Source organism: Auxenochlorella protothecoides (genome assembly GCF_000733215.1).
Source record: "Auxenochlorella protothecoides strain 0710 unplaced genomic scaffold scaffold72, whole genome shotgun sequence".
Lineage (NCBI taxonomy): Eukaryota > Viridiplantae > Chlorophyta > Trebouxiophyceae > Chlorellales > Chlorellaceae > Auxenochlorella > Auxenochlorella protothecoides.
This window is the reverse complement of record NW_011934305.1, coordinates 99446-124256: the sequence shown is the minus strand read 5'-3', so window position 1 is coordinate 124256 and position 24811 is coordinate 99446. Positions and strand designations below refer to the sequence as shown.

At 61.9% G+C, this 24811-nt stretch overlaps 11 protein-coding genes across 11 annotated transcripts; 7 read left to right on the top strand and 4 right to left on the bottom strand.

The window, feature by feature from the left end:
• Position 1: 1 nt before the first annotated feature.
• On the bottom strand, positions 2–331 carry F751_5883 (hypothetical protein; the record flags this gene model as incomplete). Its single annotated transcript, XM_011401705.1, has 1 exon — positions 2–331. The coding sequence occupies one exon, from the start codon at positions 329–331 to the stop codon at positions 2–4; it is 330 nt and encodes a 109-aa protein (XP_011400007.1).
• Positions 332–1382: 1051 nt separating this feature from the next.
• On the top strand, positions 1383–4442 carry F751_5882 (hypothetical protein; the record flags this gene model as incomplete). The annotated part of the gene is made up of 9 exons (XM_011401704.1): positions 1383–1544; positions 1726–2009; positions 2202–2359; positions 2529–2764; positions 2902–3033; positions 3164–3225; positions 3402–3588; positions 3759–3962; positions 4155–4442. 9 exons carry the CDS (start codon positions 1383–1385, stop codon positions 4440–4442), a joined length of 1713 nt encoding a protein of 570 aa, XP_011400006.1.
• A 210-nt stretch (positions 4443–4652) lies between these two features.
• On the top strand, positions 4653–5062 carry F751_5881 (hypothetical protein; the record flags this gene model as incomplete). The annotated part of the gene is made up of 2 exons (XM_011401703.1): positions 4653–4792; positions 4969–5062. The coding sequence occupies 2 exons, from the start codon at positions 4653–4655 to the stop codon at positions 5060–5062; spliced, it is 234 nt and encodes a 77-aa protein (XP_011400005.1).
• A 169-nt stretch (positions 5063–5231) lies between these two features.
• On the top strand, positions 5232–5595 carry F751_5880 (hypothetical protein; the record flags this gene model as incomplete). Its single annotated transcript, XM_011401702.1, has 2 exons — positions 5232–5285; positions 5452–5595. The coding sequence occupies 2 exons, from the start codon at positions 5232–5234 to the stop codon at positions 5593–5595; spliced, it is 198 nt and encodes a 65-aa protein (XP_011400004.1).
• Positions 5596–8037: 2442 nt separating this feature from the next.
• Positions 8038–8891, top strand: F751_5879 (hypothetical protein; the record flags this gene model as incomplete). The annotated part of the gene is made up of 3 exons (XM_011401701.1): positions 8038–8059; positions 8173–8403; positions 8533–8891. 3 exons carry the CDS (start codon positions 8038–8040, stop codon positions 8889–8891), a joined length of 612 nt encoding a protein of 203 aa, XP_011400003.1.
• Positions 8892–9431: 540 nt separating this feature from the next.
• F751_5878 (Putative nitric oxide synthase) lies at positions 9432–11683 on the bottom strand (the record flags this gene model as incomplete). Its single annotated transcript, XM_011401700.1, has 6 exons — positions 9432–10143; positions 10365–10495; positions 10675–10897; positions 11092–11205; positions 11375–11466; positions 11597–11683. The coding sequence occupies 6 exons, from the start codon at positions 11681–11683 to the stop codon at positions 9432–9434; spliced, it is 1359 nt and encodes a 452-aa protein (XP_011400002.1).
• Positions 11684–12198: 515 nt separating this feature from the next.
• On the top strand, positions 12199–13702 carry F751_5877 (hypothetical protein; the record flags this gene model as incomplete). Its single annotated transcript, XM_011401699.1, has 5 exons — positions 12199–12214; positions 12304–12434; positions 12649–13062; positions 13232–13335; positions 13570–13702. The coding sequence occupies 5 exons, from the start codon at positions 12199–12201 to the stop codon at positions 13700–13702; spliced, it is 798 nt and encodes a 265-aa protein (XP_011400001.1).
• A 19-nt stretch (positions 13703–13721) lies between these two features.
• Positions 13722–14749, bottom strand: F751_5876 (Tetratricopeptide repeat protein 14; the record flags this gene model as incomplete). The annotated part of the gene is made up of 5 exons (XM_011401698.1): positions 13722–13752; positions 13872–13910; positions 14027–14145; positions 14269–14448; positions 14645–14749. 5 exons carry the CDS (start codon positions 14747–14749, stop codon positions 13722–13724), a joined length of 474 nt encoding a protein of 157 aa, XP_011400000.1.
• Positions 14750–15836: 1087 nt separating this feature from the next.
• F751_5875 (hypothetical protein) lies at positions 15837–16134 on the top strand (the record flags this gene model as incomplete). Its single annotated transcript, XM_011401697.1, has 2 exons — positions 15837–15978; positions 16076–16134. 2 exons carry the CDS (start codon positions 15837–15839, stop codon positions 16132–16134), a joined length of 201 nt encoding a protein of 66 aa, XP_011399999.1.
• Positions 16135–16599: 465 nt separating this feature from the next.
• Positions 16600–18597, top strand: F751_5874 (Glycogenin-1; the record flags this gene model as incomplete). The annotated part of the gene is made up of 5 exons (XM_011401696.1): positions 16600–17037; positions 17287–17661; positions 17865–18007; positions 18120–18272; positions 18438–18597. 5 exons carry the CDS (start codon positions 16600–16602, stop codon positions 18595–18597), a joined length of 1269 nt encoding a protein of 422 aa, XP_011399998.1.
• Positions 18598–18938: 341 nt separating this feature from the next.
• F751_5873 (RNA polymerase II transcription factor B subunit 4) lies at positions 18939–24471 on the bottom strand (the record flags this gene model as incomplete). The annotated part of the gene is made up of 13 exons (XM_011401695.1): positions 18939–19133; positions 19238–19396; positions 19573–19852; positions 20005–20084; positions 20251–20360; positions 20924–21014; positions 21165–21275; positions 21441–21526; positions 22887–23130; positions 23303–23415; positions 23623–23953; positions 24135–24222; positions 24335–24471. 13 exons carry the CDS (start codon positions 24469–24471, stop codon positions 18939–18941), a joined length of 2025 nt encoding a protein of 674 aa, XP_011399997.1.
• Between the last annotated feature and the right edge of the window lie 340 nt (positions 24472–24811).

Genomic DNA, 24811 nt, shown 5'->3' with positions numbered 1-24811 from the left:
ACTACTGAGTTTCTGTGTGACAGGCCTTGGGGAGGAGCCGGCAGCCGGGGCTGCTTTGAGGGGGGCGCCCGTGGACTCCAGCAGCCCTGCGTTTGCTGGGTCCAGCAGCTCCAGCGCTGCGCCGCTCAGCAGGCTTGCAGTGCTGGAGCTCAGGCTGGCCCCGGGGCGGGTCAGGCACGTCTGCAGCAGCTCCAGCACCGCTGACAGAGCGGGTCCGAGGCAGCCATCGCCCAGGCCGGCGGCTCGGCAGGCTGCCACCAAGGCCGCGGCGCATGCATCTTGGCAAGACACGGCGTCGCCAGAGCTGCCATGGTCTGTTGACGGCGAGCATTTCAGATTCTCGGCAGCCACGAGGAGGAGTAGCAGCTCTCGGCACCCGCCCTGGCCTCCTGTCCTTGCAGACGACTCGCGTGGGGCCCTGAGCAGGACGGCATCATGGATGCCTCTCCTCAACTTGTGCTTCGCTGGACTGCTGGCCAGGAAGGGTCGGGCATGGGCTACCACTGCGGCAGCCCCATTCCAAGTGCTGAGGGGGCACTCCGCCAGATACTCGAGCAGACTGGACACAAGCGCATCGGCGTCTTGCTCCGATATCGTTTCATTGGGGGAGATGCGAGCGAGCTGGTGCGCAACGCCATTCAGATCCCTACAATGGGGGGTGGGGGGTTGACTGGCCTTATTCAAGGCGCATTCCCGAGTGGCGAGGCGTCGCATTGTTTTATCTGCGCAAATCATTGCACATACGCTTACCCAGGGGCATTAAGTTTGCGTCTGACGTCCCGGATCACGTCGCGAGCTATGTGGTGTGGTTGCACAGCCGGGCTCCTCCACCATCCCTCCGCCATGCCGCCACCATACCGCGATAGCGGGAGGGACCCAGTTGTCTCTGTGATCTTTACTCGCACATGTATAATCAGAGCTTCTTGAAACTGCACTGCCAGATCAATCGGTTGCGTTGCGAGATCCACCTGGCGTGATCATTCGGGCGGGGGACTCGATGGAAAGTGAGCAGATCCTACACGTCCATTATGCATGTGGGCCCCGCTTGTACACATCAACCGGCAGGGTGCTTGCAAGCATTGCATGTGAATATTGGCATGCGCCGTCCGACTGGTGCATTTGGTGGACAGGGGACTTTCATAACGAAGCACAGCCAGTTGTCCGGCCCGTGACAGGCAGGCACATCTTCCGCACCAGCTTCGACCTTCCGGATTGCTGCCTCAAGAGCCTGCATGACCACCGTAATGCGACCGAACCTTTGCACTGCAACCCGACATGACGTGGTGGGAGTCGTCGCCGCGAGTGCCGGATTCCAGCCTCGCCGCTTCCGCCACCAGTTCAGACCCTTCCTCCCTGGCTCTGGGCCGTGCGGCACACGAGCCATGGGAAGGTGCAGGGCTCTGCAGAGCAGCGAGCCCACAAATGCACAGAACTCTGGGGAGGAGGGGGCTTCCTCACGTTCCTCCGACCGCATAAGGTCCACCATCAGCGGCTTGGACGAGCTGCTGGGGGTGGAGGACCAGAAGGCAGCCTCCAAGGACCAGGTGGGAGGTGCTGCTGCCGGGAGGCAGGCTTTTTGTCAAGTGACATGAATGCTCTGATGGGTCCAGCTGGCCCTGTTTTCATATCACCCCACGAGTGGTCGGCGTCACCCAGCATGGCACTGGGCCGAGGATTCCAGGTGCACCAGGTCATACAATTCCCTCGTCGCCGTACGGACCGCAGGACGTCATGCCGGCCATCGAAGTGTCTGCATCCAAGCAGGTTCTGGAGAAGATTGGGGCCGCTGACGCGGCCCGGTCAAAGGCTCAGGATGAAGGCGCCGTGGCGTCCCAGATTGAGGACACCCTGGCGCGCGTCATCGAGCAGGCGCGCAAGCTCGCGGAGTCGGAGGACTTCCAGGACAAGGAGAAGAAGGAGGCGGGGGGCCAGGACCTGCAGCGCCAGGTCGAGAAGCTGCTGAACTCCCTCATCCGGTCCAAGAACGGCATCGACAAGGACGATTACAGGTCGGTGCGAGGCCTGAGGGGTTGATGGGCCAGCACGTGTGGGTGGGAGTCCGGTCTGAGTGTGTGACACTGGGAGGGCAGCCCGTCTGCTCGTGCCTTCAAGAAACAGGACAGCAGCAGCAGCCGCTGCCGGAATCGCTGCGGCATGGCGCTGTGGCACAACGGTCCACACTCTACCCTCCCATGCATCAGTGACATCAAGTCCAAGGTCTTTGGGCCCGACACCTTCTGGGTCACCGACGTCCTGCCCAGCAGTGGACTGGAGGGCGGCGTCATGTTCCGCGGCAACCTCAGGGGAAAGCGGGAAAAGGTGGTGGCTGAGGTCATGCAGCGCCTGCACGACGCATACGGTGCGCTACGTGGCGCGGGTGTGCGCGATGAGGCCGGGGCCTGGGTGGCTGCAGGATGTTTGACGCCATGGTATGCAAGAGCCTCGCAACCTGCACCGTCCTCCAGCTGCGTCAGATCCTCTCGAGCCCCCTCTCCCCACCGTGCCTGTCCTGTTCACTTTCCCTGTAGGAGGAAAGTACGTCTTGAGGGTGATCCTGGATGTGGAGGCGGCCTTCAAGGCCGATGAGGACAAGAGCGACCGCAGCCTGGACTCCTTTGTCGCCTTCGAGGTCCTGCCCGCTGCTGCCGCAGTGCCCCCGCCCCCCGCCACCTGGCAGCGATGGGTGGGAGTGCTGCTGGTGGCTCTGACAGCTGCATCCACCCTCAGCTTCGGGCTCGCCTCCTCCCTCCTCTTCCTACCCAAGGTGAGAGGGGGTATGCTTGCAAGAAATGGCCCTCAATCTCTGGCTTCAAACCAGGCCATGGATCCAGGATAGGGTCTGTGCATACCCGCCAACATGCACATGTGAAGCTCTTGCTCTGCACCCTCCCTGTGCCGCAGGAGACCCTGGCCTTCCTGGCCAACCCCTCCAGCATCAGCGGGGATGCGCTGCCGCCGGGCCTGGAAGGATTCGACCCCCAGGCCTTCCTGACGGCGGCCGTGTCTGTGGGGGCGCTGAGTCTCATTCCACAGGTGCGGGACTTGTGGGGCCATGATTCCACGGTGCAGCAGTAGTCTCTCGAGACTGGCTTGCATGCCCAGCCTGATTCTCTTGATCTTCCCGGGTCTGGAACCATGCCCTCCTCCTTCCTCGCCGCTGTAGGTTGCACACGATGCAGGACACTCCCTGGTGGCCCGTCTGCGTGGCATCCAGCTGAAGGCACCGTGCGTGGAGGCCAGGCTGTCTGTTGCGGGCCCGTTTTTTATTGGGGGGGGGGGGTTATAGGCACACTTGCACTTGAAGTCCTGAGGTCACGCTCGCGCATGGCATACTCCCAGGGGTGGCGGCGCTCCTTGCTTGTCACAGCACACCTTTCCCTCTTTCCTCCGACCCTCGCCAGTCTCCTGGTGCCGAGCACCGCGCTGGGCACCTTTGGGAGCATCCGGCAGCTGGCGTCCCTGGTCCGGAGCCGCACTGATCTCTTCGACCTGGCGGCGGCAGGGCTGTTGGGGGGGGGGGCGACGGCCCTGGCGCTCATGATTGCAGGCCTGCAGGCCTCTCACGGCGGAGCCGTCGTCGAGGCAAGCGTTTGCAGGGGCTGTGCGGAGTAGGGCGGGTGGGGGCCCTTACTGTGCTCAAATTCAGGAGGCTGGCACCTTCCAAGAGGGACATTGGGGCCGGGGACGGAATGGATGTTGTCGGGGAGCAAGCCATTCCTCCGTTCCCTCTCCACCCAGCCCCCCCCCCCTCCATGCAGCCTGGATTGATCCCGGTGCCCGCCGCGCTCTTCCACGGCAGCCTCCTGCTGTCCACCCTGGGCAACCTGGGCTTGACCCAGGAAGCCCTCGCGCAGCCCACGCTGTACGTCTCCCCGCTCTTCGTCGCCGGCTGGGCGGGCATTGTAAACACCGCACTGAACGCCCTACCTGTGGGCTGCCTGGACGGCGGCCGGACCACCTTGGTGAGCTCTTGGGGGCTGTTGACTGGCATGTTACTGCCGGAGCTCGGCAGCAAACTTTGCTCCTCTTGTTGGAGGGCCGGCGAGGGACAAGCCTGCTGCCTCTCTGAGCTCAAGGCAGCAGCTGGGCCAAACGTCTCGCACGCCACGAGTCTCGCACGCCATTGTTCACGTTCCCCCGTCACCGTCACCCAGGCGGCTTTTGGCAAGGGCGCGCTCGCCTTCTCCAGCCTGGTGGTGTATGCTTTGCTGGGCTTTGGCGCCCTGGGAGGGCCCCTGGCCCTCCCCTTTGGCCTCTACGTCCTGGTGTGCCAGCGAAAGTCGGAGGGCTGGATCCAGGACGAGGTGTCGGGGGTGAGCGGGACGCGACAGGCCCTGGCCCTCGGCATCACCCTCCTCGCGCTGACCGTGCTGCTGCCGGAGAGCGCGGGGGTGCTGCTGGGTGGGGTGGGGGCGGGGGGACCTGCCCCCGACCTCTTCTGACGGCCCACGCTGGACGTGGGCTGATTGCGCGAGGGACACCTCGCCTCTGTTGATCGCGTGAGCCCAGAGTGTGTATTTTCTTCCCCTTGTTGAGCATGCTTGCAAGCACAGTACGGCACCCGGCCTGCACGTCTGTATTGTCAATCAGCACAGGGCAGTGGGCTTGCCAGTTTCGAACATTGGTGGATAGGATCAAAGCGCAGAGATACCATGCTGAAGAGTGCCTTGCCTGGAAGGGTGAGCCCCAGCAGTACTGCAGTGTCCGATGGGTGCTATATCGTTGCTGTGGCATCGGAGACATGCCTGACCGTGATTGTTGCGCGACTTGTAGAGGCATGGTCCGGGATCAGGTAAGAGAAACTCGGAACGGAGGGGGTGGATGAGGCTGAGGCTGCCAGCAGAAATCCCCTGGTCGTGCCTCCCAAAGGAAAGTGCGCTGGATTAGGAGCACAGTTGCAATGGTACCAGCTTCGAGGCGACACTTTCCCCTATTGAACAAGGCTGGATATAGGCCTATCCACCACAGGAGCCAAGGAGAAAGGGCGTATCGTCAAGCTCTAAAGTCGGCGGCGCCGGCAGGGTTCCTGGAGAGCGAGGTACTTTCGCCGACAGCTCGGTAAGGGGGGGCGAACATGAGGTCAGAGTGGGATTTCAAGCACCGGAATAAATCAATGAGTCCGAAGAAGTCGCGAGCATCGCTGGAATTGGTGAAGTAGGGCCAGGTAATGGTCGACCCGAGCGCGGTTTGGGGGGGGGGGGGGGGGCGGGGGCGGCGGTACGACCGAAAGAATGGCGGAAGTGGCACGGTGTCTGGATGGAGGAACGAGGGAGGCCGGGAAGAAAGTGGCAGAGGGTTGGGAGAGAATTCTGCACGGACTCGGTCGGGGAGCGGGCAGAGGGATGGTGCATGTCGCCGTGCAAACTGGCGAGCACCAGTCCTGATGAGGCTGCATCGTTTCAACTGGCTAGGTACCACACCCCCTTCCACCCTGAATCTCAATCCTCGCAGTACTGGAAGGGAGACCACATCATCAGCGTGACCCAGAAAATAATAGAGGAGCACATGCGCTCCATCGCCAACCAGAAGACGATAGACATCGACGTCTCCAGGCTACACTGGACGCCGTATGGCAAATTGGACGGGAGGAGGTAGCGCTCCGTGGCGCAGCCACCCGCCTGCCCTGCCCTCTGTGCGTGCCCGATGCGCATCCTCATGGCAAACGACGCCTTGACCTGACCTGACATGCATTGTGAATGAGGCCTGGACTGGGATTGTGGGCGGCTGGGTGGCTTACCCTGGAGGACTGCCGGCTCTCTTCGGGTATAGACTTGCGAAAACTCACAAACAGATTGCCGGGAAGTCCTCGAGTACCTTGTTGACATTCAGATACCGTATCTTAGCCGGTGGACAATGCGGAAAGTGCCCCATGCTGTTCAGCCTCCCGAGGGCTCGTTCGCCGAGGCGACACGGTTCCCACCGAGGCCACAATTCGCGGTCGCTGCAATGGAACCCTCGTAACGCAGGCAAACGTCTCCACACAGCGCGTACACGACTTCCTCTAGAGCGAAGGCTGCAGCTTCACCGCATCCTCTAGACAGAACCTATTTCCTCCAAACACTTTGAAATTGAAAACCATCCCGGATGCTCGGGCGGGCGGGAGTCGACCACGAACGAGCACGAGACGGCCTTCGAGACCTGTAACGGTCCCTACGAGTGGCTGGCCTTACCGTTTAGGCTCACAAACGACCCTGACACGTTTCAAAACCTTATGAACACCCTATTCAGCGCGTTGCAAAACAAGTTTGTTGCCGTGGACCTCGACGACATCCTGGTGTTCAGCCCAATCTTCAACACCATCACCGCCACCTACGACAGGTACTCGGGATTCTTGCCGTCCCCCACCTCCACGTGCAGCCATCCAAGTGCGATTTTTACCGCACCCGCTAAGAGTTCCTTGATTGCGTCCTTGACTTTGGAGGGGGCGGTGAAGATGCCGCGCGAGTCGAGGACATTCTCATGGAACTTGAGGCGAGCGCGGGTGAAGTTGCACATGGCGGGCTCGGCATGGAGATGGGTGGAGTCAGAGGTCTGAAGGACATGGCGGAGGTGAAGATGATGGTCGTCAAGAGTTTGGCTGTGTGCCAAGACGCCGTTGAGGTGCACTAGAGCAAACCTGTTCAGCAACGCACTGAATAGGAAGTTTATAAGGGCTTGGAAGGTGGCGGGGGCATTAAGATGACCAAAAGGCATGATCATACATTCGAGGGTGCCCGAGATACGTTCTGAAGGCCATCTTGTGCACATCCTCCTCCGCAGTGAGGGATGATGGATGAAGGATGGGGCGGGGGTTGCCAGCGGTGCTGACGATGTTCATCGATGGTGGATGTGGGCGCGAATGCAGTGGGCAACAGAGACCCAGGCACCTTGGTAGTGGGAAGTGACAAGGATCCGCCCGTGGATGTGGGGTGGCAGACCCTCGTAACAACTGCCAAATGCAGTCGGCCAATCCGAAGGGGGACGGTGTGGTATGGGGAGATGCAGAGTGGTGGGGAGAACCGGGCGATGTCTGTGGCTGGACTGGAAAAGGGTCAGAGGATCCGGCAGAGTATATCTGACCGTAAGGATGGGATTTGTGTCAGAAGGTAATTTCGGTCGTCTGAGGACCGGGTCCGAGGAGGACGCGCGCACTGAATGGGCCCCGCCCGCGGAAGCTTGCTGCGGCGCGGCCAGACAAAAGGGTGAGAAGAGGGACAATAATTCTGACGATGAAGCGGTAAGAATCTCAAAGAAATCAAACATAACGACCCGGATGAGCTGGAGGCGGGGTAGCGCAAGGGTGAGCACGCAGTACTGGGGAGCTACTCAGGTGTCAGAGTAACACCGTTCAACAAGAGCGGAGGTAGGTAAAAGAGATGGAGAGGCAATAACCCAGGGCTCAAGTAGGGATAGGTGAGAAACACGCCGAGGTCCTTGCCAAGGCCGGCTCTGGAAACAGGAAGAGAAAGCGTGGCATGCCGTTCCTTTTGACTCGGGCTTGGCGATGGCTCTGACCGCGTAAGAACCCCTTTCGAGGCACGTCGCGATGTGAAACAATGAAATTGCTGACTGAATACTAAGGCTCGTGAAGCAAGTTTTCAACTGATGCATCCACCACTTGATGTGAGCAATATCGACTCGAGGGGCTCCGGCTCCTTTACAGTGTCGGAATGCACCCCCAACCTGTCTGCACTTGGCCCTCGGCAGCTACCAGATGAGCTGCGGCAACGTTATCAACGTTTGTAGAAATAGATGAGTCTGCAAGAAGAGAGGAGCATGCCACCCTTCGGGCCGCAGCATGAGTGTCACTTGTTGACTGGGCCTGTGGCGCTCGCCGCTCAAGGCCTCCTCGCCCTGTTGGCGGTGGTTTCCCTGCTCCTCAAAAGGTGGTGCACGAGTCTGCGTACCATGTGGGTGGTTTGGAGTACTCTTCCCTGCCTCTGTGAGCTCCTTGCCATCTCCACGTGACATGCAAGCCACCCCCAGCACAGGTCGTATGAAAAGCCTCAGCGACCACTCTCTGTCTGGAGCCTGGATGTTGGAAAGCAGGGAGTGGGCATGCTAGCTGCTCATGCATCAGGTATGTCTTGATGCAATGTAAGGGGTCGACAGGGTGGAGTTTCCAGTGCCTGCGGGATGCAGGGCCACTGGCTGGGGTCAGCACGACTGAAGCCGCCCCTCCAACCCCGACAGGTGTTGCCGCAGCGATCCTCATCGCGCACACCCCCAACGGCCATGCTTCCTCCGAGTGCTCCTGGTACTTCTTTGCCTTTCTTGCCGACACAACCCTGGGCATGGCCTTGTCCCTGGGACTGCACATGATCATCATGCGAGTGGCCTCCGGGGAGGCAGGGCAGGGCGCTGTGGACATCAAAGAGACCCTTCTCGGGGCCCTCAAGGTCCTGGTGCCCTGTGGCGACTATGGTGAGTGCCGAGAGGTTGTTAGATGCAGCGGCTATGTGTGTAGGCTCTGAATGTCGTGAGACCTCCGTCGATGTCACACCGGCGCGCTGGAGAGACCTGGACATCACTCATCTTTCGCTCCTACTCCAGGTACCCCTCCACGCTGGGAACGCTGGGCCGCTCAGGCACTGGAGTGGGTCATGTGCGTTGTCGGCGCGCGCGCCGCCTGCGCCTCCATCGTGCGTCGTCGAGGAGCTGCTAGAGGGGTTGTGAGGCGGGTGCCTTATGCTCTGCATCCGGCCTGCTCCTGTCTTCTCTACCTGCACATCGCTGCAGCAATACTTTGGCCCCGATGCCCCTCTGCAGCCATTCATCCAAGTGTCTCACACTGCCTTTCCTCCACCCCCCTGGGCAGATCTTTGCGTGCGCCCCACTGCTGCAGCGGCTGGCTGCCGGGCTGGACGCCGCCTTCGCGGGCCGCCCCTCCCTGGAGCTGGCGGCGGTCATGATCATGTGCCCCCTGGCTGTCAACATCGCCCAGGTGCTGGTGCAGGACGCAGTGCTGCGCTGGCGCGCGCAGCCCGGCGGCGCCGTCCCCAAGCCGTCGCCGCCGCCCGGTAGTGGGAGGAGCAGCCAGGGGAGCGAGATCCAGATGCTCATGGTGGCGCCGTCGCCCTGGGACGAAGGCGGCCGCCCCTGAAAGGTTGCAGCGTATAGCGAGTGGTGGTGTACCATGGGGACGCGCCGGCGCACCAGCTACTTTCCCTCCTCAGAGGATCAGGGCTGCGCATGTCTGGTGATTGTTGCCTCGGCCTTTCAGATCCTATGATGATGGCGGCTTATCAGCCTACAACATGTACCTCCCATCTGTACCTGATATTTTTGACACCTACACGTTCTCGGCATTGTTTCCTCCCACCACTGTTTTCACTCCCATACCTTTTGGCACCCATCAGGACGCTCAGACTTGATCCAAGGGATGCCCTTTTCCCCAAACCTGTCGAACATTCGGTCGTACAAATCACAGCCTGTCAAGTCCTTCACTACGATCAAGCCGGTACATGCACGGGCAGGGGGGGCCTCCAGAACACCTCCACGCCGGCCGGGACGCAGACCTCCAGTGCCAGCTCGCCTGCCCCGCTGCCGTGCACGCTAACCCAGCCGGGCAGCCCCGAGACGGCCAGGTCGGCGATGGCCCTGGGCTGGCCGGGCGCCAGGGGCTTGGTCAGGCGGCGGGGGCGCGACAGGCCCCGCTCCAGCAGCGCCGCGCTGCCCCCCCGGAACCAGGCCCCGTCGGCGGGCGGGGGCGGGGGTCGATCGCTGCAGGCGCCCACACCACCGGCACCAGGGGCGCCGCGAGCCAGCCCTCCAGCGGCCTCCTCGCCGCCGCCTGCCTCGGCCACGTGCAGGGACTTGGGGCCGAAGAAGGTGAGGGACACGTGCTGGCCGCGGTGGGGCGCCACATGCAGGCGGACGCAGCCACCCCACCACAGCACGGCGCCGCCAGGTGGCACTGCCACCCCGCGCCCCCTTAGCCGGCCGCGGGGCGCCAGGGCGGCGTGGTGCTCCGGCCTGAGCGCGTGTGGCAGCCGGTGGTGCAGGTGGACGCCGGGGGTGTCGACCAGGCAGCCGCCCGAGGAGAAGACGGGCAGGGGGATGAGGCCCAGGGTGGTGCCGGGGATGCCGGAGGCGGTGGGCAGCCGCCGGCCAGCCCCTATGGCGGCAGGGTCGTACGACCTGCTCCCCATGTCCGCCATCTCCCTGTGCGTGGGGGGGAGGGCATGCTCCCACATGAGCCAGGGGGCGCAGCGGCGATCCCCAGGCATGCAGTGGCCGGTCCACACTGCAGCTGGCAAGCCCAGTGGGTATGAGGAGTGATGCTGTGCGCCCCGCAGAGGAGCCTAATACTAGTGATGCCTTCGCACACAAGGGCCTCGTCACGCAGCCACCTGGCCTCAAGGACAAACGCACGCCCTGCGCACCTGACCATGGCTCGAAGGAAGACAGACTTGCCGGCGTTGGCGGCGCCGATCAGGTATACATCCCTGCCCTGCCGTTCGCTGCGGATCCCGGCGACGGCGGCCGCCACGCCTGCATTGGTCCTGCCGCTGGTCTGCGTGGTGCCCAAGGGCGGGAGTATGAGGGGGTGCCTGCTCTCATTGCGGGAATGTTTGAACGAGCAGCAGTGAGGGTAGGGGACGTCATCCAACACAGCAAGCATGTCCCAGCCCCGCCAGGCACCGTGTGGCCTGTCCCAGCGCCCCGCCACCCTGCGCCCAGCGCCGGCCTCACCAGGTACACAGCCACGGGGCGGATGCCCTTGAACTCCACCGCGGCCTGCAGCCACGTGGCCAGCTGGTCCGGTCTGACCCCGGCGGGCATCAGGTCCAGCTTGGTGCCCACCACCACGACCGGGTTGGCGCCCACCATGTCTCGCAGCCTGGGCAGCAGCGTCCCAGACACGTCCACCAGGTCCACCAGCAGCACGACAAAGGCCTTGGCGGTGCGCAGGTGCCTTTCGGAAGGAGAGGAAAGAAGGGCGTGTGAAGGAGATGGTCCGTGATTGCTGGAACCGCTCACCGGTTTTGGAAGCCGGCCACTGGCTCGGGCATTGCAAGGCTTCCTGCACAGCATGCCCACCATGGTCGCAGATCTAGCCTCAGCGTTCACTCCTCCGCCTGTTGGAGTCATGCCCACTCGCACACTCACATGATCTTGTTCCGCAGCTCCTCTGGGGTGACTAGCCGTGAGCCGTCCTCGGCTGCCTGGACTGCTAGGTCAGCCACCCCTGGGATGGGGGCACCGTGATTGAGCCCCTGGCACCTGGAGACAATGTGTGCAAATGTGTGTTGGTGGGTGGGGGGATGGTGTTGTTCCCGTGGCAGGCAGCACAAGGGGGGCGGGGCGTCATCCTCCCTTCCGGCCATGACTAAAAGCAGGAATCCACTGAAAGAGAATCAGCTTGAGTTCCAGGTAATCCGACAACACCTACCTTGTGCACAGCAGCTGGTCCAACTGGTGGAAGCGGGCCTTGGTGGCCAGGACATCAGGGGGCACAAAGCCAGCCGCCGCGGGATTCCGGGTCTGGACATCCGCACCACACCCATAACAGGATGCTGCAGAGTCTATGGATGCTGTTTGTTGACAGGCTGATGTCGCATGTATGTGGCCGCGCGGCTCCCGACTGCTGAGGTGTGGGGGAGCTTGAACTCACTCGATATGAGCAAGACACGGTCCCTGGGTCCTTCATGCCAGTGCGTAGGGGGTTCAAGAAGATGTTTCCGAGCACCACACCCACCATGGAACCAGCGATGGTGATAGCGATCCCCCAGGGGCACTGCGCGATGAGGCGAAAGCTCTCGCCCTTCCCTGCCAAAGGCGCCGGAGGGGGGTCCCACGGTCTGTGCCATGCGCGACACACCGATGCACGTCCACTAACGGCTTGGCTAATAAACTACATGTCTCACAGGCATACATTTAAGCAGCGGTTTTGGAGATGTAATGGGAAGAAACCTGCTGCCCGACCTGACGGCACTTCATTTAGGGTGACATCGAAACCCCAATCGGAAAGGCGCTCCGTGGCGATCAAGAAATGGAATCAACCCCGTACTTTATGCGACATGAAACCAGACATCGAGTGCATGATTAGTCTTAGTTAGTTGTCAAATTGTGTCAAGCATCAATAAGGGAACTAAGCCCTCTCGTTTTGGAGCTCGCACCCACCAGGCCGGGACACCCCTGCGGGACACATCTCGGAACCATCCTGCGATTGCCGACATCCTCCAGCCTGCTCATCGCCCAAGCTCATAACCGCTCATGAGGACACCCTTGGGTGCGTGGAACCCTGTTATCTGTGGCTACGATCCCTGTACTGCAGCCATGACTTCCGCCTTGGTCATTTTGCTCCCCCCAATCCCGCAGGCAAGCCATCACTGCCCGCCGTGCTGAAGCGCGATAGATCCTTCGGCGCAGGGGAGCAGCTGACCTTTGAGGAGATGGGCCAACGCGGCTTCCACCGGGCTCTGGACGAGTACTACAAGGTGCAGGCTGCAGTATGCGACAGGGGTCGCCCTTGAGAGTCTGCCCGATGCTGCTGATGTTTGGACGCTGGGTTGTTGCCGTGCACACATCACAGAGCTGGCTGCTGAGATTTTTTATTTGCTTTCAGTGCAGAGAAGCAGTCGCATAACATCACTACGCACGCTGCCCCTCTGCCTGGACACCAAGCTCAGCGCCACTGTCACCTCTCCAACCCTCGTCCCACAGCTGGCGGGCGGCGCCGCCCCACCCACAGAACAGCCCGCCGAGGATCCGGTCTGGCGGCTGGCGACCAGCACGATATTCAGCCCCATCGTAAACGTGTATGGGGCGTGGCAATGCTACGCGAGCGCCGCCGCGGCGGCCGCACCGGTGCTGCGCCAGGCGGCCGTGCCGCTGGTCCCGCTTTCCCTCCTCCTCATCCTCCAGACGGACACGAGCGAGTCCTGGCTGCCGCCCCCCAGGGTTGGACTGGCGCTGCTGGCCGCCCTGCTCCTCACGCTCGGGGTCGGCCTGGAGTCGAGCAGCCCGGCGGGGGCGGTGGGGGAGGGCCCAGGGCTGCGCCTCTCCAGCCTCCTGGAGCTGTATGCGGGCAGCCGACTGCCTGCGCTGCCTGCCAAGAGCCAGCCCCAGAACCTGGAGGTCGGTTGGCATGTGTGAGCGGGAATGAGGTTGAGAAGCTACAAGATATCGGGACTGCGCTGACCGATTGTTGGATATTCTGGCTTGGAGGGGCCAGTGATGTTGCTGCCAGAATCAAGCGTTGCATTTCAGCCAGCAACCCCCTGTATGATACCCACCCATTTGCCAGGCGCTGCGATCCAAGATCCGGGACCTTCAGTCCGGAGTGTACGGCGCAGATGCAGCACCCTCTGGGTTGCAGAGCTTGAGCGATTGCGCAGCGGCCCTGCGTCGGTGGGTGGGCAGCTCGCCTGTGGGCCAGGGTCCGCGCTGAGTCTTCAGGGCAAGGGATGCACTGTGAGGTGGCTGCTGCCCTCTCCAGCAAGGGCTGTGCGGAACGAGGGGCCTCATCGGCTTGCCCTGCATGCACCATTGCCATGTCAAACCGTGCTCTGATATGAAGTCTAAGCCCTTCCCAAGTCTGGTTTCCTTCAACAGCCATTGCCCCTCTTTCACACCCCCTCACAGGTTGGCGGAGGACACCGGTGTGCTGCCCGGGGAGTCCCAGGGTCGGCTCGAGGAAAGCAGCACCGAGCACGACCTGTCGGCGGTGGCAGACCAGATCCTGGTCGCCACCGGGGTCCCTGCCGCCGGAGCTTGAGCGAGCCGTGTCGCGGTCATCAATCGCCAGATCGGTGCTTGTGCTTGCGGCTGCTGGGATGTGGAGGAGACGAGCCAGGGTCGAGCCAGGCGTCGCACACAGAAACAGCAACTGGTTGGCCCAAGGAGGAGCATGCCATCGAGAGCCATCGACAACCTGCAATGCGCACCTCTTACTGTGCCTGCGCTTGTGCTTGGTCTTGTGGCCCCTGCGTGATGGTCGAGACCAACCCGCTGTGAGCACCGTGTGTCGCTGCGGGTGGAGCACAAGGTACGCCAGGGGCATGGAGTGCGCATGCCTTCCCCTCCCCCACCAGCGGCGTACTGCTGTGCGCCCCCCTTCTGGCGGCGATGCTTCTTCACGATGCGCAGCGCCCTCCTCAGGTCCAGCCCTTCCCCGCGCTCGGGGCTGGGCGAGCGGGGCCAGTCGACGGCATCGTCGTCCTGCAGATCGCTCGGCGCAGGGGGGGAGGCTGCCCGAGGCGCCTCCCCGACCGGCCGCAACCCCTCCGGGCCCGGTCGTGAGGGCCCTGGCTGCCCTGCGCGCCGCAAAGTCGTCAGCGCCACGCCCTCCTCTTTCGCCCGCTGGGCGATGCGCCGCTCGTAGGCCAGGGCGTTGGCGTGGTCCGGGTCCAGGGCCAGGGCGGCGGCCATGGCGTCGGCGGCTTCCTGCCAGCTTCCCGCGTTGGCATGGGCCGCGCCCAGCGCGACGTGCGCGTCGGGGTTTGTCGGGTCCAGCTCCAGGGCCTGGGGGGGAAGGCAGAGCACTTGGGCAGCTGTCGAGACAGGCCAGCATTGCCGCTGCGACCTTGGGCTGCATGAGCCGATGTGAGGCTGTCGGGCTTGGTATGCGGAACCCCCACCGAGGCCAAAGAGGTCGCGGCAAGCAAGGCAGGCAGTTGGACTCACAACCCAGTGTCAATCTGGCTAGCATAGCGCTCACCTTGAGGTAGTGTGGGATCGCTTCAGGAGCTCGTCCCTCCCTCGCCAGCTTGACCCCTCTCCCCAGGGCCTCCATCGACCAGCCCCGTGCAACCCTGGCCTTCATCCCGGCACGCAAGCGGGTCACTGTATCCACACTGGGCACTGGACTGAAGAGCGACCCCCTGTGGGAGTGAAATGGGCATGGTTGTGACGGACTGGGCCCAGGCACTGCGTAGTTTGCGAAGAGTGCACCAGGCGTGTCATCCCCTGTGCATTGATCTTGTCACCTGAGGGAGACCAGGCAGTCCTGCAATCCCCATGCCACTGCCATGTCATCCTCGGCACTGGGTGACGCAAAGGTCCGGCTCTGCTCCAGCAGGTCGCACAAGGCTGTGTACCATCACGGGGGGTTGATCAGGGGGTCTCCGTCTGCTAGCGATGGCTGGCCACAGCCACTTCCCGGCACGCATGCGCGCGCATGCGCGCATTGTCATATTTCTTCTCCTGCCTCTTCTCACACAGAGACGTACTTTGACTCTCGGAAGGTCGCACTTGCTGTCCGTAGTGATGATGATCGACGATGCAAGAGGGAAAGCATGGGTCCGACCATCGAGGTTCCCCGATGCGAGACGGCCCCGCTGCCCTGGAATTTCCACCCGAGTGGTGGCTGTGTACGGATGTGCCATCATCCTGACACAGGCTCAGCACCGATTCCAGTTTCTTCGAGATGTGCAGGTCGTGCCCGTCCTCCAGCCGTGAGAGCAGTCCTGCCAGACCACCAGATTTAATTGACAGGCTCTTAGGATGGGACATTGCAATGCAGTATTACCATCTCCTCGTAATTCGCCCATCACGGAAGCTCAACTTGGCTTTAGTTCAGCGCGCATATCGCGCCATGATCAAAATTACGTGATCGGGGTGGCGCGAGGTCTTCATGCGCACGGCAACGTAATTTTTGCGCAAACAGGATCTCAAGACCCCACGATGCTCAAAGACCCACTCCATACTAGATCTGACTTCGACTTCCTGGTGAAGGCTCCCGCTCAGGACGTCGCGTGGGGGATTATTGGTGTCCCGAGGTCACCCACCCGACCGTGACAATCTGCAGTCTCCCGGGAGGTCATCCTCTGCGCCCTGGTCATAGAAAGCTCGAGGGTCCATTATGAGGTGGCTCAACCTATTAGCTGCCTTGATGGTCTTTTGCACAGTCCATGCAGTTCAAGTCCTTGGTGATGGGAAGCCGGAGGCCGGGACGAAACATAAGCAGGCTTACGTCTCCCTCATGTATGGGGATGACTTCCTACTGGGAATGCGTGTGCTCGGCCAGTCACTGCGGGAGTCTCAAACCACCAGGTACTTGGGACAGGACGGTGTGCCTTCCCATTATCAAACTCATGCCGTTCATTAACCCGCAGGGGCGTCCGCAACTATTCCACTTTCTCGGCCGCAGGGATTTGGTGGCCGTCGTGGTTGGATCTCACGTCTCAGACCTCTCGAAGAACGTGTTGAGGAAGGATGGCTGGATCGTACACGAGGTGCGCGGCGTCGGAGAGCGATTCAATATCTGTCGGGGACTGGTTGCGTGTCGCGTCCATGCGAGGGTTCCTCGTGCGTGTGGGAAAACTAGATGTGGTGCTATTGTCATGGTGCTGGCCCGCCTTATATCAGAGACCTGTCCATTCTGTGCAGGTCGATGCAGTTCAGAATCCTGGACTGTGGACAGGAACGGCCTCTGGGTCGTTTCCACCCCGTTTCTGGGCAGTTTACACCAAGCTGCTGGTATTCAATCTCACTCAGTATGAACGAGGTACCGGCCTGAGGGATGAGCATGCGTTGTCATGGGCCATGGAAGGCTTGCACGCCTTCAAGGAGCACGGCTGACCCAATCGTGCACATTGCAGCATGCACAGTCTCCCACACGGATGATGGAGGGAATATTCACATGAGTACTCTGGCCAACAGCGCACTTTACCAATGCCATTCCTTCGGGCCCCCACACCGACAGTGGTGTACCTGGATGCTGACACCATTGCCCTGCGTAACCTGGATGCCCTCTTCCTCTGCGACGGTCTCTGTGGTGTCATGCGGCACTCGGAGCGGCTGAACTCCGGGGTCATGGTCCTGCAGCCCCAGGCCCAGCTGTTCAGCGACATGATGTCGCGCATCGAGCAGACCCCCAGCTACACCGGCGGCGACCAGGGCTTCCTGAACGCCTACTTCTCTGGATTTGCAGCCTCCCCCCTGTTTGACCCTGGCAGGGGCCGGCTGCTGAGCGAGAGCTGGGCCCGGCCGCCTCCGGGCAATGCCACCGGAGGCGCGGCGGCCCGTGTGAGGATGGGCAGGCTTCCCACAGAGTACAATGCAGACCTGGGCCTGTATGTGCTCAACAGCAACCGATGGATGGTGCCCGAGGTGGGCTCGCAGGGCATCGTGGGGGCTGGGTGGGTATCTCCTCAGCAACACCGAGCCAGGGACCTGAATGGAGGATGTGTTTCCAAGCGCAGATGGGTCAGCGAGTCACTGCCCCCGTGTGCGAGACTGCGCCTGAGACTGCCTTACATACCTGGGGCTGTAGTTGTGCAACATCTACATCCCAAGCCACCTGGAACACTCAGGGCACCCCTCACACCCCTCCTTTCATTCCTCCCAACACCACATCAGGATGAGCTGTTTGTCCTTCACTTCACGCTCTCCAGCTTCAAGCCCTGGAATTGGTGGTCCAGCTGGATCATATCGGGGAACATGGAGCGGTGGCAGGCGCTGCGGCGGCGCCTGCCCGGCCCAGACACAGGGCCCAGCCGCCTGCTGGTCAGCACACTGGCCGCCGGCCCTTGGTTGCTGTTCGCCCTCTTCATGCGCCGGACCCCCAGCCTGAGTCCCTGCCTCCGGAACCTCTCTTTTAGACGTGGCGCGCCCGGCATGTCTGGAGCCCTGGCACTGGAAAGGGTGGCGTGCATGCCTTGGGTCATCCTGCTGGCCGCACTGACTTCTCTGTGCCTGGCCGTCGGCTTTGCCGTCTGCTTGGTCCCAACCCAGGTGGGCGGAGGGTTGTGGGCTTGGGAGTGGTGCTGTGGCCGTTCGCTTCCTAATGTGTGTAGAGGAGGAGTCTTTAGATATGCCCCCCCCCCGGGAGCGGTAGAGGAGGTTGTCATTCATTGGCTCCACCAGAGCAGAGGAGGTTTCCATGATCCCACTTTGTCTCCAAGGTCCTGCATCCCCCCGCTGCCCCGTACACACAGGTGGACCCCATGTGGGGTTGGATGCTGGCCTATGAGTGGATTGCGGTGTCCTTTGCTGCGCTGTTTGGTGCCAGTCTCTGGGCAGTCTACCAGTGGGGCTTCGGGCTGCGCCAGGCGGGCAACAACATTTCGTCAGTTGAAGGGTAGGCCTTGGGATCAGTGCATGTAGACTGTCTGCTGTCAGGTCGCTAAAGCCATTGTCTCTGTGGAAACGAGCAGTACATCAGCAAACTTACCCCGCATAGTTCTCGACAGAGCCACGGAAGCCTTCCATACCTCGGGCACCCGTAGGGATGGGCGGCTCTTCCTGGCCGCCAGCGCAGGGAACCTGTGGCAGCAGACGGCGCTAGCATTTGGCGTCACGCTGGGCCTGCTGGGCATCCTGCCCTGGTGGAGCGACGTGCTGGGGTGGGTGATTGGCCCGGGCATCGGTGTGGGTCTTGCATGATCGCTCCCCGCTGGGGTTCTAGCTTCCATGGGGACGCACAATGCCCGAGGGCCGCGGCATGCCCTTCCCAAAGCCTCTCCCCCCCTGCTCCTGAGCCTGCCTGTGCCATCGCCCTGCCGCCGCAGCCTCAAGTCCTTCACGGGCCGCTTGTTCTCCATGGGCGCTGCCATCGCGCCCACGACGCTCGTGGTGGGCCACCTGCTGAGCTCGCTGGCCTTGTCCTGGTTCCACGCCGGGCTCAGCATGGTCTCGCCCGCCTCGCCCAAGCTGAAGCACCCCGTGTGAGGGGAGCCCCAAATGGGGCGACGGATGGATGCGGTAGGGGACGCGAGGCGTCCACTCTAGCCCACGCAGGCCGTCTCTTTGCAATACTAGCCGGCACGATGTTTCTGCAGAATGTTTCCTTACCTCCTTAAAGAAGGGACGCCCTCCTTCTGTTGATCCACCATTATTCAAGCACCTTTATAGAGCTGTCGTTTTCGTATCCTCCATTGGCACTCCTTGATTTATGTTGGGAGGACCCTATCCAAGACTGGTGTTCCTGTCACCCGGGCTTTCTTCTGCCCTGACAGGTTGTCTGCGCTTGCTCTTGACACCCCCCATTGCCTGATGTTCTCTACCCTCCATCAGCCTGTCACAAACTTGGAGCCGCAGGTCAGACAGGCGGGCAGGGGCTCGCAGAAGACGCTCAGGCAGACGCTGCACACTCGTCCCATTGTCAGGGGCCTGCGGTGGCACATGCAGGTGGCGCCCCCGTCCACGCCAGCGCTGGTGGGCAGAATGAGCTGGGCTCGGGCACCCGGCCCCGCCGCAAACACCATCTGCAGAGGCATGGGGCCTTGCCTGAGCGGGGTCTGAAGAGCAAGTATGCCTGGCAGGGCGCTGGGAGGCGGCATGCTGGGAGGTCACGTCGCAACAAGTACACCTGGTACCCCTCCTCCACGACGCGCACCAGGAGGTTCTGCAGGAGTGCCTGAGGCTCGCTGGGCTTCAGGTACATGCCCCCCGTCAGCTGGGAGGCGTGCTGCGCAAACCTGGCCTCCCCGCTCCCCAGCTTGCAGCAGTCCATGACGACGCCGTCCCGCTGGTCAGAGGGAGGGAAGGGTGGGGATAAGGGAAGGATTGGGGAATCGGTGCAGCTCTCGGCGACGCCACTCGTACGCCTGAGCAGAGAAGAAGCACGCGGTTCCCGTGCCCTGCCCCTCCCGGCTGCCGCGCCAGGGGTCCTCTCCACAGACAGCCCCGCCATCCCCGCCTCACCTGGGCCGCAAAGACGGCGTTCATCAGGGGAATGTACTGCGTGGATGGCTCGGAGGAGGCCAGGACGCAGAGCACGCGGGCGGGCGTGTCGCCGCCGCGCCGCAGGCGGTTGACGTGGCACAGGACGTGGGAGAGGGCGGCCGACAGCTGCAGCACACGCCGCGTGGGCCTGGCTGCATCCGCGCCCTCCTCCCGCTCGGCCAGGGCCAGGAGCGCGGCGTGAACCGCCGCGGCGGCGCCCTGCGCCGTGCCCGCTTTCCAGGACTCGTACAGCAGCGTGCTGGGGCGGGGCAGGTGGCGGAGGGGAGGGATTGGTGAGGGGGGGATATCCAAGCAGCAAGCGCCGTGACAGTCCACCTGGGCACCTCCCCAACACTATGACAAGCAGCCGGGCACATGTCGGGATCTTGGCCGTGCATCGCCTTTGCTCACCTGCCATGGTCGCTCACGGAGCGGACCGACACCGCAGCCTGACCATCCAGGGCAGAAAGCAGGTTCAGGAAGGCCAGTATCTGTGGGCTTGAGATGGTGAATTGGCTGGGCAAGGGAAGGAGCCGCACGATGAATGTCACTGGCTCGGTGCACCAAATCACTATGTTCTCCACAGAATTCCCTGGCTGTCTGTTCAGCAAGCATCACACCAACACAGGGGGTTCCATCCCTGGGAGGGGGCCACACCTGAATGAAGTAGGAGTCAACCCCTAAGCCTCCCTTGCCCGTCCCTAGCGCGGCGCGCAGGCTAGAGCCCGTTTCCAACACGATCTCGAGGATGGATGGAAATTTGCAGCCTGCAAGATTGCATGCATGTCGAGATCTCTCATGATTTGTGTCGAGAGCAGGAGGTTGTGGAAGACTGCTCCCACCTACAAGACTCAGCCTGCACACCAGTGGATTCTGTGCCTGCTTGAGAAGGCGCTCCTGATCGGGCTAACATGATGCGAATGACACGAAGCGATAGTACCCGATCAATTTACATGCTGACATATGATTACCCAAGGGGCCGGCAACTCCTTGACTGGGACGTCGGGAAAATGATCCTGCTGACGCTATGCCCCAATTATGCAAAGTGTATAATAAATTATCTCTTTATTCCCATCCCCGATGTGCAGGGAGAGGTGGCAGCTCGTCCTCCTCAGTGCTCGCATGATCTCGTGCGCGGGTTGTCGCCAAGGCATGGGCGCGCTTGCAACCCGACTGAAACCCTGCTCCCCCAGTGATCAAATCGACCCGTCACAAGCTGCCTGGGTACGGCACTAAATGCGGCGTTTCTTCTGAGGAACAGTAGGTCCCCCCAGAGTTGATGGCTTGGTGGAAGCGCGGTCTCCCCCCTTCTCAAAAGCTTTGTCATGACTCTGTCCCTTCTTTTCCATCAGATCGCGAATCTGACCCAGCTGGGCGTCCATCTTGTTCTTGTTTTTGATGGCCTCCTTGTTGCGCTCCCGCTGTGCGATCGAGAGGGAAGGTCAGCACTGCCCGTCGGCAAGGCCCCTCGTCCAAGGGGTGGGTGGGTCCCTACAGCGCAACCAGCACACCCTGGCGAGCTCCCCATGCACTCGTGTCCATGCCCGGGCATGCAGGGACGCCCATTTCACCTGTGCCTTGCGGGGGTTGGCGCCTTTGCCGGCTACCTGGGGCTTGAGACTTGCGCTGTAAGCCTCCCACTCGGCCTGTGAGTCAAAGTCTAGCCGGCTGAGGATGACCTCCTGCACAGATGGGGTCGTGATGCTGGGGTGAACAGGAGGCGAAGGCTCTGCGCTTCCTAATTTCAAACACAGGCACACACGATCCGCTCCCAACCGTCAGCACATCCTGCATCATGCGCGAGGCCGGTGCCACATGCGCCGAGGCCACCCCCACCGGGGACGCACCCCGGCCTTCTCGTCCTCTCCCTCGCTGTCCACCACAGTCCCAGCAGCATCAAAGTAGTTGGGGTAGCACTCTGCGTACCCATCATCTGCGCAACGAAGCAGGCATGGGAGCGGGGATGCTGCGGTGAGTTGTCGTGGCACTAGAGGGCTGCATCACTGCATGAAGGACCGTTCCGGTGGTCAACATCATTTAGGCTGCGTGCCCCACCACACAGAGGAAGGTGCCTCAAGCTTTGATCCACCAATCAGCACACACACGCTCCAACGCACCTGCGTCCTGCAGGACCAACTTCTGGGGCTTCTTAGCTGGAGGCTTGTCCTCTGCAGCCATCTGACCAGAAGCTTTATCGTCCTGCAGGTGGTATTCAGGGCTCACTGAGCTTGAAGACCCAATGGATGTCCAGCACATGATCCCAGAGGTTGCAGAATCTCAAGTCAATATTCGCCACACCCTGGATGAGCTGTCGCTCCAACAAGTGGTATAACACCCGGTGTTCATACCTCTAGATAGAAAGCAACGCCAGTCTCTGCCGGTGCACTCGTCTGTGCCACAGGATATTGCGCGGATGTGTCTGGATATTGCGCGGACGTGTCTGGATACTGCGCAGATGTGTCTGGATATTGCGCAGACGTATCTGGGTACTGCGCAGACGTGTCCGGGTACTGAGCGGATGTGTCCGGGTACTGAGCGGATGTGTCCGGGTACTGAGCAGATGTGTCCGGGTAGGCGCCTTCCTCCTCCTCCTCCTCGTGCCCGAGAGGCTGTAGAGGCGGGGGTGGTGGGGCAAACTCTGTTGCTCCAGAAGGACCTGCCAGACCCACACCTGCATCAGGATTGACAATGTGGGGGCAATAGTTCACGCAGTCCGTGATCCACTCAGGCTCGATGGGCTCCGTACCACCCCAAACGAGTTAAGGGGGCTATTTCCTCTGCCACGTCCAAGCACAACTAGGCTAGATTCCGGCAAGATTCCGCCTGCCATCAACATTGCATAAGCAGCTCATAGGGCATGTGCACTCCAATTTGGAGCCCCCCCTGCCCACCTTGTGTGGGACTGATCAATTGGCCCTCCTCTGCGCCGCCAAAGTAGGCTCCCCTGCCCGCCGGTCCTGGCAACGGGGGTACTGGTGCTGCGCCAGGCGCCCTCCTCTCCGGCTTGTACTCCTCGCCATCGTCGTCAAAGATGTTCTCGTCATCATCCACGGGGGCTGGGCGATGGCTTGGTGATCCTGCAGCGCAAGCGGGCAGGGGCATGCTGAAGAAACGGCCACACCTTCACGCCACAGCTGCTCATGCGGTGATCAGCGAGCCGAACGGCCAACACTGAGATCCGTGCAGAAGCAGTGCTGAGAGCTTCAACAAGATCACTCTGGCCTGCATGCCACCAGGCACAGCCCCATTCCTCGTTGCAAAGAGGCTGTGCGATTTCCAAATAGCAGACACACCTGGCTGCCCAGCGCCCTCTGCGTCAGGGCCGGCACCGTCTTTGAGCGCCGCAGCATCCCTGTCAGGACGAAGGGACCCGGCCAGAGCCACGCCGCCTGGCAAAACGATGCCCTGTAGGTGCTGCTTCTTCTTGACTTTCTTCTTCACGGCTGCTGCGCCACTCGCGGCCGACATGTAGGCCATGATCTTCACCAGCCGCTCGAGGATGCGTGCGTCCAGGTCGCCCTGCAGCGTCTCCTTCACCTGATGCATGAGTGGGCAGGGTTTTCATGGGCCTAGGTGTGCTTATGTGAAGGGGTGCACCTGCCTCCAGCGCTCCCTCTGCTCCACCAAGACCAGCAGCGTCCAGTCGCTGTCTATCCTTCACTCCGGCATCCCAGGCAGACATCGTCCCCATCATCACCCCATGTCTCACTTTGGGGCAGTCTTCCTTGGCGCGATGCAGAGTGGTGGGCAGGTTCTCCAGCCCGCCCCCCTCCGCCTCATACAGGAAGGAGGTGCGGCGGGGCTGGAACATCTCGGCCGCGGCTGCAGAGGAGCAGAAGGCGGGACACCACATGGTGATGTGCTTTGCGGGCAGCTGGCCGGGAAAGGCATCACAAAATGATATTAAGTGGTCTGGTGTGTGAACAGTCCTCACCAAGCTGAGTCACACCCTCTGCCATGACAGCAACTTCATGGTTGCACACATTGATCGCCCCCCTCCGATGACGACCCCCCCCCCCCCTCACTCACTGATTCCCAGCGCTTTGGGCTTGGGGGTGAAGAGGTACTCATGCAGGGCAGCCGCCATCGCGGTCCTGGCCTTTGGGGCCGAGGCCGGCGGGGCGATGTGGCGCGGCACAAAGGGCGCCGCCCGCCGCCCTGCAGCAGCCTGTTGGGGTCCGGGGGCCTCGTCGCCGCTGTCCTCCCGGTCGCTGTCCTCCTCCTCCTCGGCCTCGCGCTGCTCCTCGGCCCGCACCTTCTGCAGGAGCGCAAAGTCCAGCCCCTTCACCAGGTGTGTGTGGGCCACGTCGCCCCCGAGGTATTTGCTTTCCTCGTAGCTCACACCGTGCAGGGCGGTCTCCTGGCCCAGGGGAGGGAGAAGGGGTCAGAGAGGAGGGTCTGGAGGCTGGGACTGACGGGTGATGGCACCCCAGGGCTGCAACTGCGCTGACAAGGCCGGGCGTGAATCCCCCAGACACTGGGGCGACCTGCAAGGGCACTCCTCTGCTACAGACCAGGCCCTCAAAACAGACGCATCCCACCCCGTCGTTGTTGATGAGGCTGACGAGGTCCTGCGGCACCCCCGTCAGCTCAGGTCCGAGCCCCTGCCTACGCTCCAGGGCCCTATCCCTGCAAGTGCCACCAGGGAAGGAGATTTTTATCAGGATCTTTAGGACCAAACGATAGTAATTGCACCGAGTGCCATGAAGGTGCCTGGACCGGAGCCGAACGCCAGTACTACCTGTACCCAGGCCCTGCAGCTGCGTCCTCTGCATCGTCCACCGGCTTCTGACTGGGGCCCTTGTGCGGCCGACCCTTCTTCTTAGCTCCTCCCTGTTTCTGACGGGGCTGGGAGTCCGGGCGAGGGGTCGCCAGCATGCGACGGAAGTCATCGTTGGACAGGGGCTGAGAGGGCCCTCCCTCCCCGGCACCATTCATGGCGGTGAGCCGATCGGCTGTCGCGTGATGATGGATCGGTTAAAAACCGTCTGGGAGTGAGTATGTATTCGGACTTTTGTGTTGCGACTCAACCAGTGATTGGCAGCTTTCGGGGAGGGGTGTCCCCACCCCTGCCGGATCTCGGCGCCCCCCACGTCAGCGCCATGCCGAGGCACCTTTCGAATCCAAAAAGCTGGGTCTGTGCCGTACCCTTCTAGGAATCCAGCTGACATCTGGAGACGGACATTCGAACCTTAATTACCATTGCCTTAATTGCTGT